At 39.8% G+C, this 13,404-nt stretch overlaps 1 protein-coding gene and 1 long non-coding RNA gene across 4 annotated transcripts in view; one reads left to right on the top strand and one right to left on the bottom strand.

Moving 5' to 3' along the window:
* Window positions 1-6,864, top strand: part of MPHOSPH8 (M-phase phosphoprotein 8) — a 53,129-nt gene extending 46,265 nt beyond the window's left edge. For 2 of the 3 annotated variants that reach the window (XM_035003766.1, XM_035003765.1), the window contains exons 11-13: window positions 1,297-1,451; window positions 4,195-4,322; window positions 5,191-6,864. In XM_035003766.1, coding sequence (XP_034859657.1) covers window positions 1,297-1,451; window positions 4,195-4,322; window positions 5,191-5,439 — 532 coding nt within the window. In that variant the 3' untranslated portion in view covers window positions 5,440-6,864. The remainder of the gene's footprint in view (window positions 1-1,296; window positions 1,452-4,194; window positions 4,323-5,190) is intronic. The other variant, XM_035003767.1, reaches the window with a different exon arrangement.
* A 3,129-nt stretch (window positions 6,865-9,993) lies between these two features.
* Window positions 9,994-13,039, bottom strand: LOC118009610. The gene is made up of 2 exons (XR_004678982.1): window positions 12,687-13,039; window positions 9,994-10,187 (listed from the first exon to the last, which is right to left on the bottom strand). It is a non-coding gene; the product is annotated as an uncharacterized LOC118009610 (long non-coding RNA).
* Window positions 13,040-13,404: the final 365 nt, after the last annotated feature.

The raw sequence follows: 13,404 nt of genomic DNA, 5'->3' as shown, positions 1-13,404 counted from the left end.
AGGAAAAATAAAATAAGATGAAAATTAAGAAGGAGGCAAGCCATAAGAGATGCTGAACTCTAAGAAACAAACTTGAGGGTTGCTGGAGGGAAGGTGGGGGGGGAGGGATAATCGGTGATGGTCATTAAGGAGGGCACTTGATGTAATGAGCACTGGGTGTTAGATGCAACTGATGAATCACTAAATTCTGCCTCTGAAACTAATTTAAAAAAAGTATTTTGGCAACACATAATAGAAACTTCACAAAGTCTAGTTAATACAAGTAAGGTGTTTATTGTTCAAAATAATACAGAGTCCAGGGGTAGACAGCCGTGGGCAAGAAAAGCCTCTCTTCCCCTTTTCCTCCTCCACCACACTTAGGGTGTGACTTGGATCTTCATGCCTGCGTGATGGTTACTCCAATTCCAGGATCTATATTCTAAGCAGAAAGTAAGGTAAATTTCAGACGAGAGACAAAAAACAAACCAAAAGGGCATGTATGTGTGGTGAGTCTGCCCACGTTGGCAGCCTTTGCTGGGAGCCTTACCCAACTGGTAATTTCTCTGTGTGTCCATGACCCAACACAGTGGATTTCCACTCCTAAAACCGGAATATCCTGGGCAAACCAAATGAGTTGGTTACCTTCCCAACAAGATCTTTTAAAAATATTTTCTGAATTAGCACTGATCATTTTTTAACTGCCTTCTGAACTAAGTACTATAAAGACGTGTATGTGTGTGTGGCAATTCTCAAATTTATTGTTTAATAGAATTTTCATTTTCCTTTTTTTTTTTTTAAAAGATTTTATTCATTTATTTGACAGAGAGAGACAGCTAGAGAGGGAACACAAGCAGGGGGAATGGAAGAGGGAGAAGCAGGCTTCCCACTGAGCAGGGAGCCCGATGTGGGGCTCGAGCCCAGGACCCTGGGATCATGACCTGAGCCGAAGGCAGATGCTTAGACTGAGCCACCCAGGCGCTCCTAGAATTTTCATTTTCATTAGACAAATAAGTATTGAGTGTTGTCCGTATGCCAGGAACTATTCAGAAGGCCGGGAAGATGGAGACAGCAGTGGGGGAGGGGGAGGAGACTTGCCCTCTTAGAGCCTAAATTCCCTGTGACAACATAGACAGTAAGACACATAGTGTGTCAGATGCTAAGTGCTAAAGAAAAATAGAACGGGGAAGCAGGATGAGTAGGAAGTTATATTTAAAGGTTGATTTGGGAAGACCTCACTGGTATTCAGCAGTTTGATAATATGACTCATGGTTATTTTCTACATTGATATTAACAACTGTTACTATCCTTTTTGACTAGACTTTCAAGAGTAGCAGAAGAAACAATAAGGGATTACTTTGAAGCACGTCTTGCTCTGTTAGAACCGGTTTTCCCAATAGCATGTCATCGTCTCTGTGAGGGGCCAGATTTTTCAACGGATTTCAATTACAAACCGCCACAGAACATCCCAGAAGGTAAGTCTTTGTTTTTCTGTTTGAAAAGTGACACTGTAAATATCAGCTGATTTTTAATCAGATGAGATTGGGCGTGTTCAGGGTGGTATGGCCATGGGCTATCAGTTGATTTTTAAACAGAACTCTGTGAACATAACCTTAACAGAATCCCATTATGTATAATAATTATGTAAAATAGTTAACAGCAGAGCTACTCTGGCAGAAAAAAAAGAGACCCAGCTGAGACCTACCATCCCAGGTGACTTTGAGGGATCCACAGAGCACTGTGTTAGCACTTGTTTAAAAAGCAAGGGGGTGCCTGGGTGGCATCTGACTACTGATTTTGGGTCATGATATCAGAGTTATGAGATCGAGCCCTGAGTTAGGCTCTGTGCACAGCAGGGAGTCTGCTTGAGATTCTCTCTTTCTCTCTGTCCCTCCACCCCCCTCAAATAAAGAAATAAATCTTAAAAATTTTTTAAAAATGAAAAGCATGGAAGTTGGGCCTGTTCTTTCTGCCCATGGGTCCTGTCCCCTGTGCTTTAATGAAACCACCTTTTTTGCACGAGAAGGGAAAAAAATAAAGTATGGAAGTTGGATCTTAATAATTGTACTACCTTTTGTTAAAATTGAGTTTTATTAAAATTTAAATTCAAATTCAAATTGTGAGCCCAGAATCAGTGTTTTTCCTGAATTTTATTAAAAGAAAAAGTCAGTGACTTGGCCCATAGGAAAGTTGAGTAGCAGGAGATGGGAACTTCAGTTTTCCATCTGAAAACTAGCCTCTGCTTAACAGCTGCTCTGCAGGCAAGACCATGACATGGCGTGGTCCTTCTCTAGAACACAGACGCAGCATGTTTAAGTGGAAAGAACACTGCCTTCATGAAAGTAGGAAGCTGGGTTCTGGCTTTTTTGTTAAACAAAAACATCCATTTAAAAAAATATGTATTGGGCGCCTGGGTGGCTCAGTCGTTAAGGGTCTACCTTCGGCTCAGGTCATGATCCCAGGGTCCTGGGATCGAGCCCCGTGTCGGGCTCCCTGCCAAGCGGGGAGTCTGCTTCTCCCTCTCCCTCTCCCTCTGGGCCCCCACCCTTGCTCATGCATGCTCGCTCGCTCTCTCAGATAAATAAATAAATCTTTAAAAAATGTATGTATTCACTGATGAAAATTTAAAATATAGCCATAGCATGAAAATTTAATTAAAGACAACTATTCATAACACCTGTGTTTAGTGAACTTGACGTTGAAGAATCATTTGTGGTTTCAGCTGTCCAAGTGGATCGTTTACATTGCTGGGTAGTGAGCACGAGGTTGGGGAACAGGGTGTAGGGGTGGCTGAGCTGATCTGGGCCAGTCTCCCCGCATCCACAACTTACGGGCTTCAGTGCATCTGGACTGCCTTACGGTTACCAAAATTTTTTTCTGCACATGCACAATGTCTATGGCCAGCAGAGAGCTTGTTAGAGATGCAGATTCTCAAGCCTCACCCAGGCCTGACTCTCAGTTGACACCTTGGTGAGATCTCAGGTGATTTACGAACACACTCAAGTTTGAGAAACACTGACCTTGGTTCCTTGATTGTGATTTTAACACCTAGTTTGGCTGGAGAAAGCATTTATACTGATACCGTGAAACAACAGCTAGCAAACTGATTAGGGTTCCTCGTGTCATTTTTTATCTATGAAATTCAAGTATTTGTTGGAGTAGAGCTAATGAACACACCTTCCTTAGATCTAACTCATTTTGGTTAGAATAAACAGCACCTGAATGAAGGATTTTCACTGTAGACCACTAGTCCCCATTCAGGCCATTTTGAAGCGTTACCACCACTCTCTTTCTCTATATAGGCAGTAACAAACAGTCCCAGATCAGATGCTCATTCATAGTGGAGCTGAAGGGAAAAAGACAAGGAACGGTCCCTATATTGTCTGTAGGCCTTTTCTTCTTTTGAACCTTAGCACTTTGGGGGCGGTGGTGGGGGTGGGTATTGCATTTTAAAGCTGGAGAGCAAAATCAGTATGACAAACCTTAAATAGCTTGAAAGGCAAAGAAAGAGAGCCAGGGGCTCAGCGTGTCCTCCTTTCCCTGGGACCAGAACAAATAAAGCCAATGGTTCCTTGGGGTCTCTTTTATGAAGTCTCCTCTCGTTTATAATTGGGCTGGATCAGTGTTTTTTCATCTTAAAAATGGCTTACCAGAAAGGTCATAGAGTTCATATATCGTTTTGTTATAATAAAAGTATGGCTTTGTTTAGAAAAGTGAGTCATGCACAGCATTTTGGATATTCAGTGGAAGCTTCAAATCTCATGGTTTTTTCCCCCCCAAAATAAAATAGGTTTTGGTATTAATCAGAAAATTTGGAAAAGGCAAAATACTATGTGGAAGAAAATGGACAGTCATTCAAACCCACACCCAGAGAGAACCGTCATAGAAGTTTGCTTCTATGGACATTTACACATTTAGCAGCAACTTTTAAATACTCATTTTTTTAGACCAAAATTAATGTCGAAAAGCGTATTTTAAAATATTTGTGCCATGGACAAAAAATAAAACGGGTCTGTGGTTTGAAAAATGCTAGGTAACACCAAGTTTTGAAATTGGACTCAAGATTGTCTGGCGTGAGTGGGCAGCAGGTGAGGTCGTAGACCACCAGGCTTACTGAGGGGACCGCTCCCAACTTGTACAGCTGCACCTTCCTCAGAGTTGAAAGGTGGCCGTGGTAGGATTGGTATTAAAATCTGTGTTTACACCTCCCTTATTCAGGCTCTGGCATCCTGCTGTTTATTTTCCATGCCAACTTTTTGGGTAAAGAAGTTATTGCTCGGCTCTGTGGACCATGTAGTGTACAAGCTGTAGTTTTAAATGATAAATTTCAACTTCCAGTTTTTCTGGTAAGATTTTCTGTAGTTCATTACTAAAAAGTATATTCTTCTAATCCAGAAGCACAGATGACTTTTAATTGTGTGTTGTAATAAAATGTTAATTGTAACTAAGCCAGATGGAAATGAGGCAATAACCCCTAATTATAAAGTAAAATTATCCTAAATTTTGTCAGTAAGAGTCTGGATTTCTCATGTTTGATATATATGCCTTAAGTTAACGTTTACCATACTGTCTTAGAACATCCTGAATATAAATTCTTAAGGTATAATAAACATACTGTCTGATTTTTATTAAATCTTCTGCCTTTTCCCACCATCATAATTACAGTCACCTAAAGGAAATTTAGGAAGTTTTAAAAATACACCCATCCTGTGCTTCAAGCACCTAGAACATGGGTGTATTTATGCTCAGTGTTAATGTGTGTAGCTTTAGGTAACCATTATACCGTAAATTTGGTTTATAATAAAATAAATATTAGTGGCTGTATGAACTTTAACAAAAAATGGTCTTGAAGAATCTTTGTGTATGTTTCCTTTTCTGTACTTAGAGTTCTTTCCTTAGGCTGAATTAAGCAAAATCAACTGTTCATGAGGATTTTTAACACTCATGCTGTATATGGCTGGATACATGCTAATCCTAAAGATTTATCTGGATGCTGTTTTTGCAGATAAATCTTAACAAGCTTTTTTTGTCAGTTGTGTCTTTTTAATAAATCGAGAAAAGTAATCACAGCAAATTGACCTATATAAAGTATAAAGTTTGTGTTCTTTTATGTCTTTGTAATCTGAAGTGTTTTTGCTAAGATACAGTGATGCTCTCAGATGTAGAAGTTTGTCTGAGGAAACTCTGACTGGTTGGTGTCTCTCCTCTCCCTAGGATAGTCATTTTGTTTACTCGTTCAGCCCTGCGGCAGGCCTCAATAAACTCTTCATAAGGTTGACGGAAGCGCCTTCTGCCAAGGTGAAAATCCTTTCCTCACATTTAGTGCAGCTACTTCTGTTGCTACGCCAGATTACTTTATCATCAGCAGAAAAACATTCCAAGAATGCTGTGTTCCTGGCGTGCCTGTCCTGGAGACAAGTGCTCTCCGGGATAGCAGTGCACCAGAATCTACAGATGTGTTAGACATAAATTGTGTGTCAAGAAAGGGACTGATGGTAAGGATGCATCTCTCCGGTATTGAGCAGTCGGAGCTGTATTCTGGCCTTTGTTATTTAATGTAGGACATTTTATGTATGTCTCCAGGATGTTCACTAAACATTGAAGGTGGACCGAAAGCTTATGTAACAAAGAGTACAGTTATTTACTATAATAATCTAAAAGTCAAATCATAAGCACTTGGATTTTTTTATTAGAAGTGATAACCTAACACCCTGAATTGATAACCAATTTGAGAACATTGCCAAATAAGACAGACAAATCTTGGTTGAGTGTTTTCCCTCTTCTAAGAAGAGAGAACTCGATGGAGGTATCTGTACTGATACTTATGCCTATTTTCTTTCAATAGGTTAAGCTGCTAATAGGTGCATACAGAGTACAGCTGCAGTGACGGAATGGAGAGTTGGGATGGAGATCTTTCCAGATCTGTTTTGGGACTCTGGCACAGCTAACACCTCCAGATTTGAAGTTTCATCTGTAAACCTCTTGCAGTTTCAGGCCTGTTATCTGTTACAGGCTCTAAGACAGGACATGGTGGTTCTAATATATTATAAAATATAGATGTAAGTATTTGTGCCAGTGTTCTGAAATCTCGATGTTGTCTCCAGACTGCATAATTCAGTTTTTCCACAATGTGGAATGGTACATAGGAGAATTATTTAAGAAAATTAAAAGAAGTCTTTTTTCTAACTTGAAATTTTCTACTAGCCCTGGTGAATTTCTGCGTTAAAAACAATTAAGTGTATATGTGATATTCAGGTTACCGAAGCACTAAGAGGTGTGAATCTGCTGCCCTTGAAGGATGACTTTCTAACTTGGTAGGCAGATTCGAGGGAGGAGGTTGAGCTGTTTGTAATATGCAGTTGCCACAGATCCTGAACTGGAGGTGACAACTGTGTGTATTTGCAATCATCCTTTATTATTCGAAAAGGTAATAAATCAGAATCTAAGATACAGCAAAAAAAAAATGTAAGCCGGGACACTATAGGGCCTAGAAGAAGATATTACTTGTGGACTTTTGTCCTTGTTCTTGGACTCCATCAAGTAATTTTCAAAAGCCAGATCCTGTGCCCTTACTAAATGAACACTGGGAAGGCCAGCCGAGGTTTATTTGCCACACTGTGCTTCGTGTGAAGAGTTACTGCTTCTAGAGATTCCCCACAGGTCTTTTATAGTCTCTTACGAACTATGTGGCCAAATAAGAAGTCAGACTCAGTCTGGACTATGGAGATGTATAAAATTATTTAGTTCCTGATTGGTTTTATAATTTACAATTTTAATGAAAAATTTTCAGACTGTCCTATAGTAGACCACATACATTGTATAGACATTTCAGAGAGCCATTTTTACTTTACATACTGCCTTTTCCTACATTGTTCTCAATAAAACAAACACCAAATATTGGTCTGTTTTCTTTGTATCTCAAGTCTCAGGACTTCAAAACAAGGGGGATACTGATGTGTAATTTTTTAGCTAAACGATGGCTGGGATTGGAATTTTTTCATCCGTGCTGAGTCATGCATGACTAGCACTGTATCTGACTTCATAGTTTCTAGGAAAAAAGAAAGATTTGAGTTAGCAGCAGTGGTAGGTCAGGGAGAGTGAGGGAGATGGTACCTTCAAATAATACATATAAGAGAAATGGGTTTTTAAAGAATGAAAATTTCTGTTCTGAAAATCATGCCTATTAACCGCACACATTAGAAGGCGATGTGCTGTTTATCCAAGAGGTGAGGCAAGGCTAGGCTAGAAATCCAGTAGAAAATCTGATGAATAATTTCTTTAGAAGTTTAGGTTCAGAAATATGAAAGCTGTTTATAAGAGATGAAGAAACTGTTAATTATGGAGAAATTGAGCAAGTTATTTTGACAGAAGCAGAGTTAGGGAAGGAAGACAAAAGTGTTGAGATTGATTATTTGGGGTAACACAACCTGTTATGTCCATCTCAACGCCTACCAGTTATGCCAGATGCGGTAATGAATCATGTAAACACGGCTGTGTCTGTCTGCTAGGAGTAGTAGAGCCACACAATTTAATACCTTTTGTTCTAAACTACAGCCTCTCTACAGCCAGATGAAAAGCACACCTGTCCACTCTGAAAGTTCTGGTTTCTTAAGGATGGAGAAGACTTGAATGGTCTAGAGACTCACACTTGAGTGGTTTCTTGCTGGTTCTCTGATGAGGCAACTTAATTCCATCAAATACTGATAATGCTGCTACTTTGACATTTAAACGTGTACAAAGTATGAGCCATGGTTTCTCTGGAAAAGCAGTTCTCAAAGCAGCACCTTACCAGGTTTACAGATTTGTTTAGTGCTATAGGTCAAAACCAAAGCAGTCTGCTTAGAAAGTATATACAATACAGAATACGTAACAGCTTTATATCTACACCATGGGCTATCTTATCATTAAGCAGATCGTCAAAATGGGATGCATCACCGTTCAGCCAGACTCACTGAGAAAAGCAAATAATACACATTTTTATTTCAATTTTATTTTTTTAAATTTTTTTTTAAGATTTTATTATTTGAGAGAGAGAGGGATAGAGCACAAGCAGGGGGAGCAGCAGAGAGAGAGAGGGAGAAGCAGGCTCCCCGCGAGCAGGGAGCCTGATGTGGGGCTCCATCCCAGGACCCTGGGATCATGACCTGAGCCGAAGGCAGATGCTTAACCGACTGAGCCACCCAGGCGCCCCTCGATTTTTTATTAACTTAAAAAAAATCAGGGGCACCTGGGTGGCTCAGTTAATTAAGCATCTGCCTTCAGCTCAGGTTGTGATCTCGGGGTCCTGGGTTTGAGCCCCATGTAGGGCTCCCTGCTGAGCAGGGAGTCTGCTTGTCCCTCTCCCTCTACCCCTCGCCACCCAAGCTCGCTTGCTCGCTCTCAAATAAAATTCTTTAAAAAAAATCACCCTCAGCCATTACTCCTTTCCGGTGCATACGGCAGTAAGGACATCATAGGTGGGTTATTCAATTTAAGTTCTGTATCATTCAGATCCGGTCCACTCTAATGAATATGGCTCTAGTACAAAGCATATTATACATGCTTTCTTTACCTGCAGTAGTACCAAAGAGCAGCATCCAGTATCCAACTACTCAAATGTTGAACAGCTACAGTTAGGGAGTCTGGTTTCGCTCTGAGAACAGGGCATTTGCATACACTGTCTTCCCGAGTCATTCCTGTCTTATTTTCAGTGAAATGTCAGGTTGCAGTTTGAAGCCCAGGTGCTTTTAGAATTGACCCAGTGTTACACTGGCAGCTTTCCAAGTAAGAATTTATTGGTGCTGGAAAAAGGCTTTTGCATCCAGAATGTCAACAGTGAAAGGACCGGATAAAGCATTTACCATGCAAGTCTAGTGTCTTTAAAGCAAGGAGGATGATTAGCAAAGACCAGGGAAAAGGAGGATTGTAATATATACCAGAATTATCAAAAAGTGATTTGTGAAATAAGGTAAGCATTTGAAAAATTTTAATATTTTATGCAGTTAATGTTTCATAGCCTAAAACTATATAAACCCCTAAAATTGTTTTACATTTTTAAAGCTTTATTGGTCCAAGTGTTGGCTAAGTAAGTGCAGAGAACCACTGATAGAACCCACACTGCTTTCCTCCATCCTGTGCTGACTTGCAGATAATGCTCCTTTCAGACCAAATCTGGGATTTCTAAGCCTTAATCTCCCTCCAAGTACAGAAGAGCATTACTATTAAGGTAGAAAACTGTAATTACAATGAGTCACAATCAAGTAAGGACCAAATTAAAATTGGGAAATAGTCCTATGCCAACATCCAAAGCTCCCAAGGACCCCAGCTAGAATCTAACCCTAATATTGGGCATCAGTTTAACTTGGAAGAAAGTAATTTTCCACTACTCTACAACACACTCTGCCTTGCTCATATCCGCCCTTCTTTGCTTTCTTTGGGCTAAAATATATATGGCTTTAGTAAAACACGACCTTTCTCACAACAATGTCAGATTCCACAAGTAGTTCCTTATCCTGGGGACTGACCCAAAATGGCAAGCCACGTGTGGCTGTAAAACAATCCCTCTAATGGTTCCCACTTAACAGAGTTGAAAGGGAAGTTTGTTGGTTATTCTGTATTTGTGGGTTACTACACTACTTTCCATGGCAAGACCACACCAAGGGGTAGGTATACATCTTTTTTTTTAAATTTTATTGTTAATCACCATACATCATTAGTTTTTGATGTAATGTTCCATGATTCATTGTTTGCGTATAACACCCGGTGCTCCATGCAATACATGCCCTCCTTAATACCCACCACCAGGCTAACCCATCCTCCCAGCCCCCTCCCCTCTAGAACCCTCAGTTTGTTTCTCAGAGTTCATAGTCTCTCGTGGTTCGTCTTCCCCTCCGATTTCCCCCCCTTCATTCTTCCCATCTTCCTTTTTTTTTTTTTTTAACATATAATGTATTATTTGTTTTAGAGGTACAGGTCTGTGATTCAACAGTCTTAACACAATATACATCTTAATGAAAAACAACAAAAAAAACACCTGAATGAAAATGGAAGTTTGCATTATTCCAGATATTATTTTAACCAAAGAAAACTCCATGAGGCATAATGTCAAATGTTAGGATTACTCATACATCCATAAGCTGCTTGTATGGAGTAATAAATTCACAAATGAAATGAAATTTGTTTTCTGGCTTGTTTCTCCTGTGTCTTTAAAAGCATTTCTCCCACAAAATGACCTGAAAAAAAAAAGGTAAATTCTTTGTTAGCAAATTAATATCTACTGTATATTTTCCATTGGAAACACAGAAGTTTCAGTCACAAAATAATTTGCTAGGCTAGAGTCACTGAGCAACAGACCTAAAAAATATTCAAGAACTGAATTAATAACATTGGACCTATAAAATTTTCTTCAGTAATCCACCTCTGTAATTAGTATTTTGTTGAGAGCTCGTATAGAGATTAAGTGCCGAAAGAGTTAAATATGTTAATGTTAAAAAAAACACACACACAAAAAAACAGTGGTTCTGAAAATGCAGTCCCTGCCCTAGAGCAACACTAGCTGTTGGAAATGAGAACTCTCAGGCCCTCTAAATCACACATGGTGGGTCTGCAGTCTGTTCTAACAAGCCTCCAGGGGGTTCTGCTGCCCCTTGAAAACATGAGAACCACTGTTTCAAAGGATAAACCTGAAGAGACCCAATTTTTAGTAAGACTTGGGCATTTTATTAACTTCTAAAACTTAAAAGTTAGTATCTTCCTGAGATGACTTTCTTTTCCGCTGACGAGAAAATCTGTAATGAAAAGCAGTTATTTTAAATAAACACTATTCATATCTTACCAAAATTAACTTCAAAATCCTAAAGTTCCAATGAGAGATCCACTTGACAAGCTTTTAAGGTCTCTCTGATAGGCACAAAATGCCACAGCTCGGATCTGTGGCACAGTTAGCCTACGCACATTAAATTTTTTCCCCTTTCCCACATATTTTGAGATTATTTCTTGAAATTTTATTTAAGGGGCTTACAAATAAAGCAATTAAAAAAAAAATTTTTTTTTAAGATTTTATTTATTTGACAGAGACACAGCGAGAGAGGGAACACAAGCAGGGGGAGTGGAGAGCGAGAGGGAGAAGCAGGCTTCCTGCAGAGCCAGGAGGCCGATGTGGGGCTCGATCCCAGGACCCTGGGATCATGACCTGAGCCAAAAGCAGACAATGACTGAGCCACCCAGGCGCCCCAGCAATTTAAAAATTTAATACCAACAAAAGGTCTACAGAATATTTACAAAGTAATTTTCTAATTTCAAAAGGCAATTCTAATTTTTTAGTAACTCCCTAGGTTCGTGGGTCTCCAACAGAAAACCGTTTACCTGTAAAAAAAAAAAAAAAAAAAAAAAAATAGTTTACCTGGACGGCTTTACTTTTTTTTTTTTTTAAGTAGGCTCCATGCCCAGCATGGAGCCCAGTGTAGGGCTCTAACTCACGACCATAATGAGATCAAGACCTGAGCTGAAATAGTCACTCAACCGAATGAACCACCCAGCAGGCACCACCCCCCCCTTATTTTTTAAAGTAATCTCTATACCCAATGTGGGGCTTGAACTCCTGACCCAGAGATCAAGAGTCACATGCTCTACTGACTAGGCCAGCCAGGCACCCCTACCTGGAGGCTTTTAAAATAAAATACTGCATTGCTGGATCCCACCCCCAAGTTTCTGTTCAGTAGCCGGACCTGAGAATGTGCATTCTTAAGCTCCCAGATAGTCTAGGGACCAGCTTTGAGAATTATTACACAAAATTAATTTTCTAGAGCTGGATAACAGAATGCAAAACAGAGCTCTCACATTTTTGTCCTGCACCGGCATCAGCTACTTTAAAAAGGTGAAATTTCTCAAAGTTTGCGTATGTCAGCGCTTCTCACACAATGTGCACGCACTCATTCAAATCCCCTGGGATCGGGTTAAAATGGGCAGTCAGATTCACTAGGTCAGCTGTGTGTTCTGAGATTCTGCACTGCCAAGAAGCCCGGAAGGCTGATTCTCCTGGTCTCTGGGACCACACTTGTAGTAGCAAGAACAGAAGAGATGGTTTATCATCACCAGATAAAGTAGTTAGGAAAGAAATACCCTTAAAATAATACTTTCTGCATCTATTAGGATGCCAGTATACCATCACTGGAATTCTGTCCTGAAGGTCACAATGTAAATGTTTCTATAAAATTTTATAGCTAACTTAACAAAATAATAGGAAAATTGTTACCTTTACAAAAGGTGAAAGCAAGGAAGATATGGAGCTAGCATCCCTAGTACGGATCTGAATTTATGATATTAAACCATTTTTAGGATTACACACTTTCCAAGGAACTTCTAGACTTGGGAATCACTAAACACCAAGAGGGAATTTCTTTTCTTAGTAAAGACCTGTTTAATATGTCATTTCTACTCTCAGTTCATTTTTACCTGAAAACAAATACTAACCGTGAGGAAAGACAAAGGCAATCTGGAGATAAAACTAGCCTCCAACTTTGCTCAGAGAGAAGAGCAGTGACCCTGGGGGTCCCTTAATACAGGCAGAGAAGCAGAGGTTTCAGCTCCCGCTGTAAACTATTCATTGACATTCCACTAACTCAAAGCATGGGGACCATGACATATGTTCATGAGGTCGGCAAAGTCAGGATCAGGAAGTACGGCTAAGGAAACAGAAGCAAGGAACAATGTTTTAACAGACAATGACTGACCTGAAAGGAAATACTGACACCAGCACTTCCTAGTCTCTGAACTTGATTCATGCCAGAAGCCAAAATTCAGGAAGCTTCATCCATGTTTTCTTTCACCCTCCTAGGAATACAAAAAAATCAAATTTAGCCAGTTTCAATAATCAATAAAATGGCAAAAGTGTTAAATTATAAAGTTCCTAACAGTAATCAGTTTCCATTTGGTAAAGATTTTCCTTTGAATTCATTTTCTTAGAGAACATCAACAGACTTAAAATTCAGTTCAATTTGGGGCGCCTGGTGGCTCAGTCGTTAAGCGTCTGCCTTCGGCTCAAGTCATGATTCCAGGATCCTGGGATCGAGTCCCACATCGGGCTCCCTGCTCCGCGGGGAAGCCTGCTTCTCCCTCTCCCACTCCCCCTGCTTGTGTTCCCTCTCTCGCTGTCTCTCTGTCAAATAAATAAAATCTTTAAACAAAAAAAAAATTCAGCTCAATTTTATGAATGGCATAAATTTACACCACTAAATCCTAAAAGTTGAACCTCCCAAGTCTGCTAATAATTTAAAAATATTATTTTGCTAAATCTTTAGTTTTTATTTCCATAGGCAGGCCCTCTTTTCTGCATTGTTGATCCCTCAGCACACCACTGCTTGAAATCTTATAATCCAAAATTCTACAGAGGATCCTGATCCCTACTCTAATCTGCAACATTTTATTCTACTTGTACCAGGGCAGGGCACA

Source organism: Mirounga leonina, unplaced genomic scaffold, assembly GCF_011800145.1.
Source record: "Mirounga leonina isolate KUSES-001 unplaced genomic scaffold, KU_Mleo_1.0 Mir_127, whole genome shotgun sequence".
Taxonomy (NCBI): domain Eukaryota; kingdom Metazoa; phylum Chordata; class Mammalia; order Carnivora; family Phocidae; genus Mirounga; species Mirounga leonina.
This window is presented reverse-complemented; position numbering and strand designations above follow the sequence as displayed.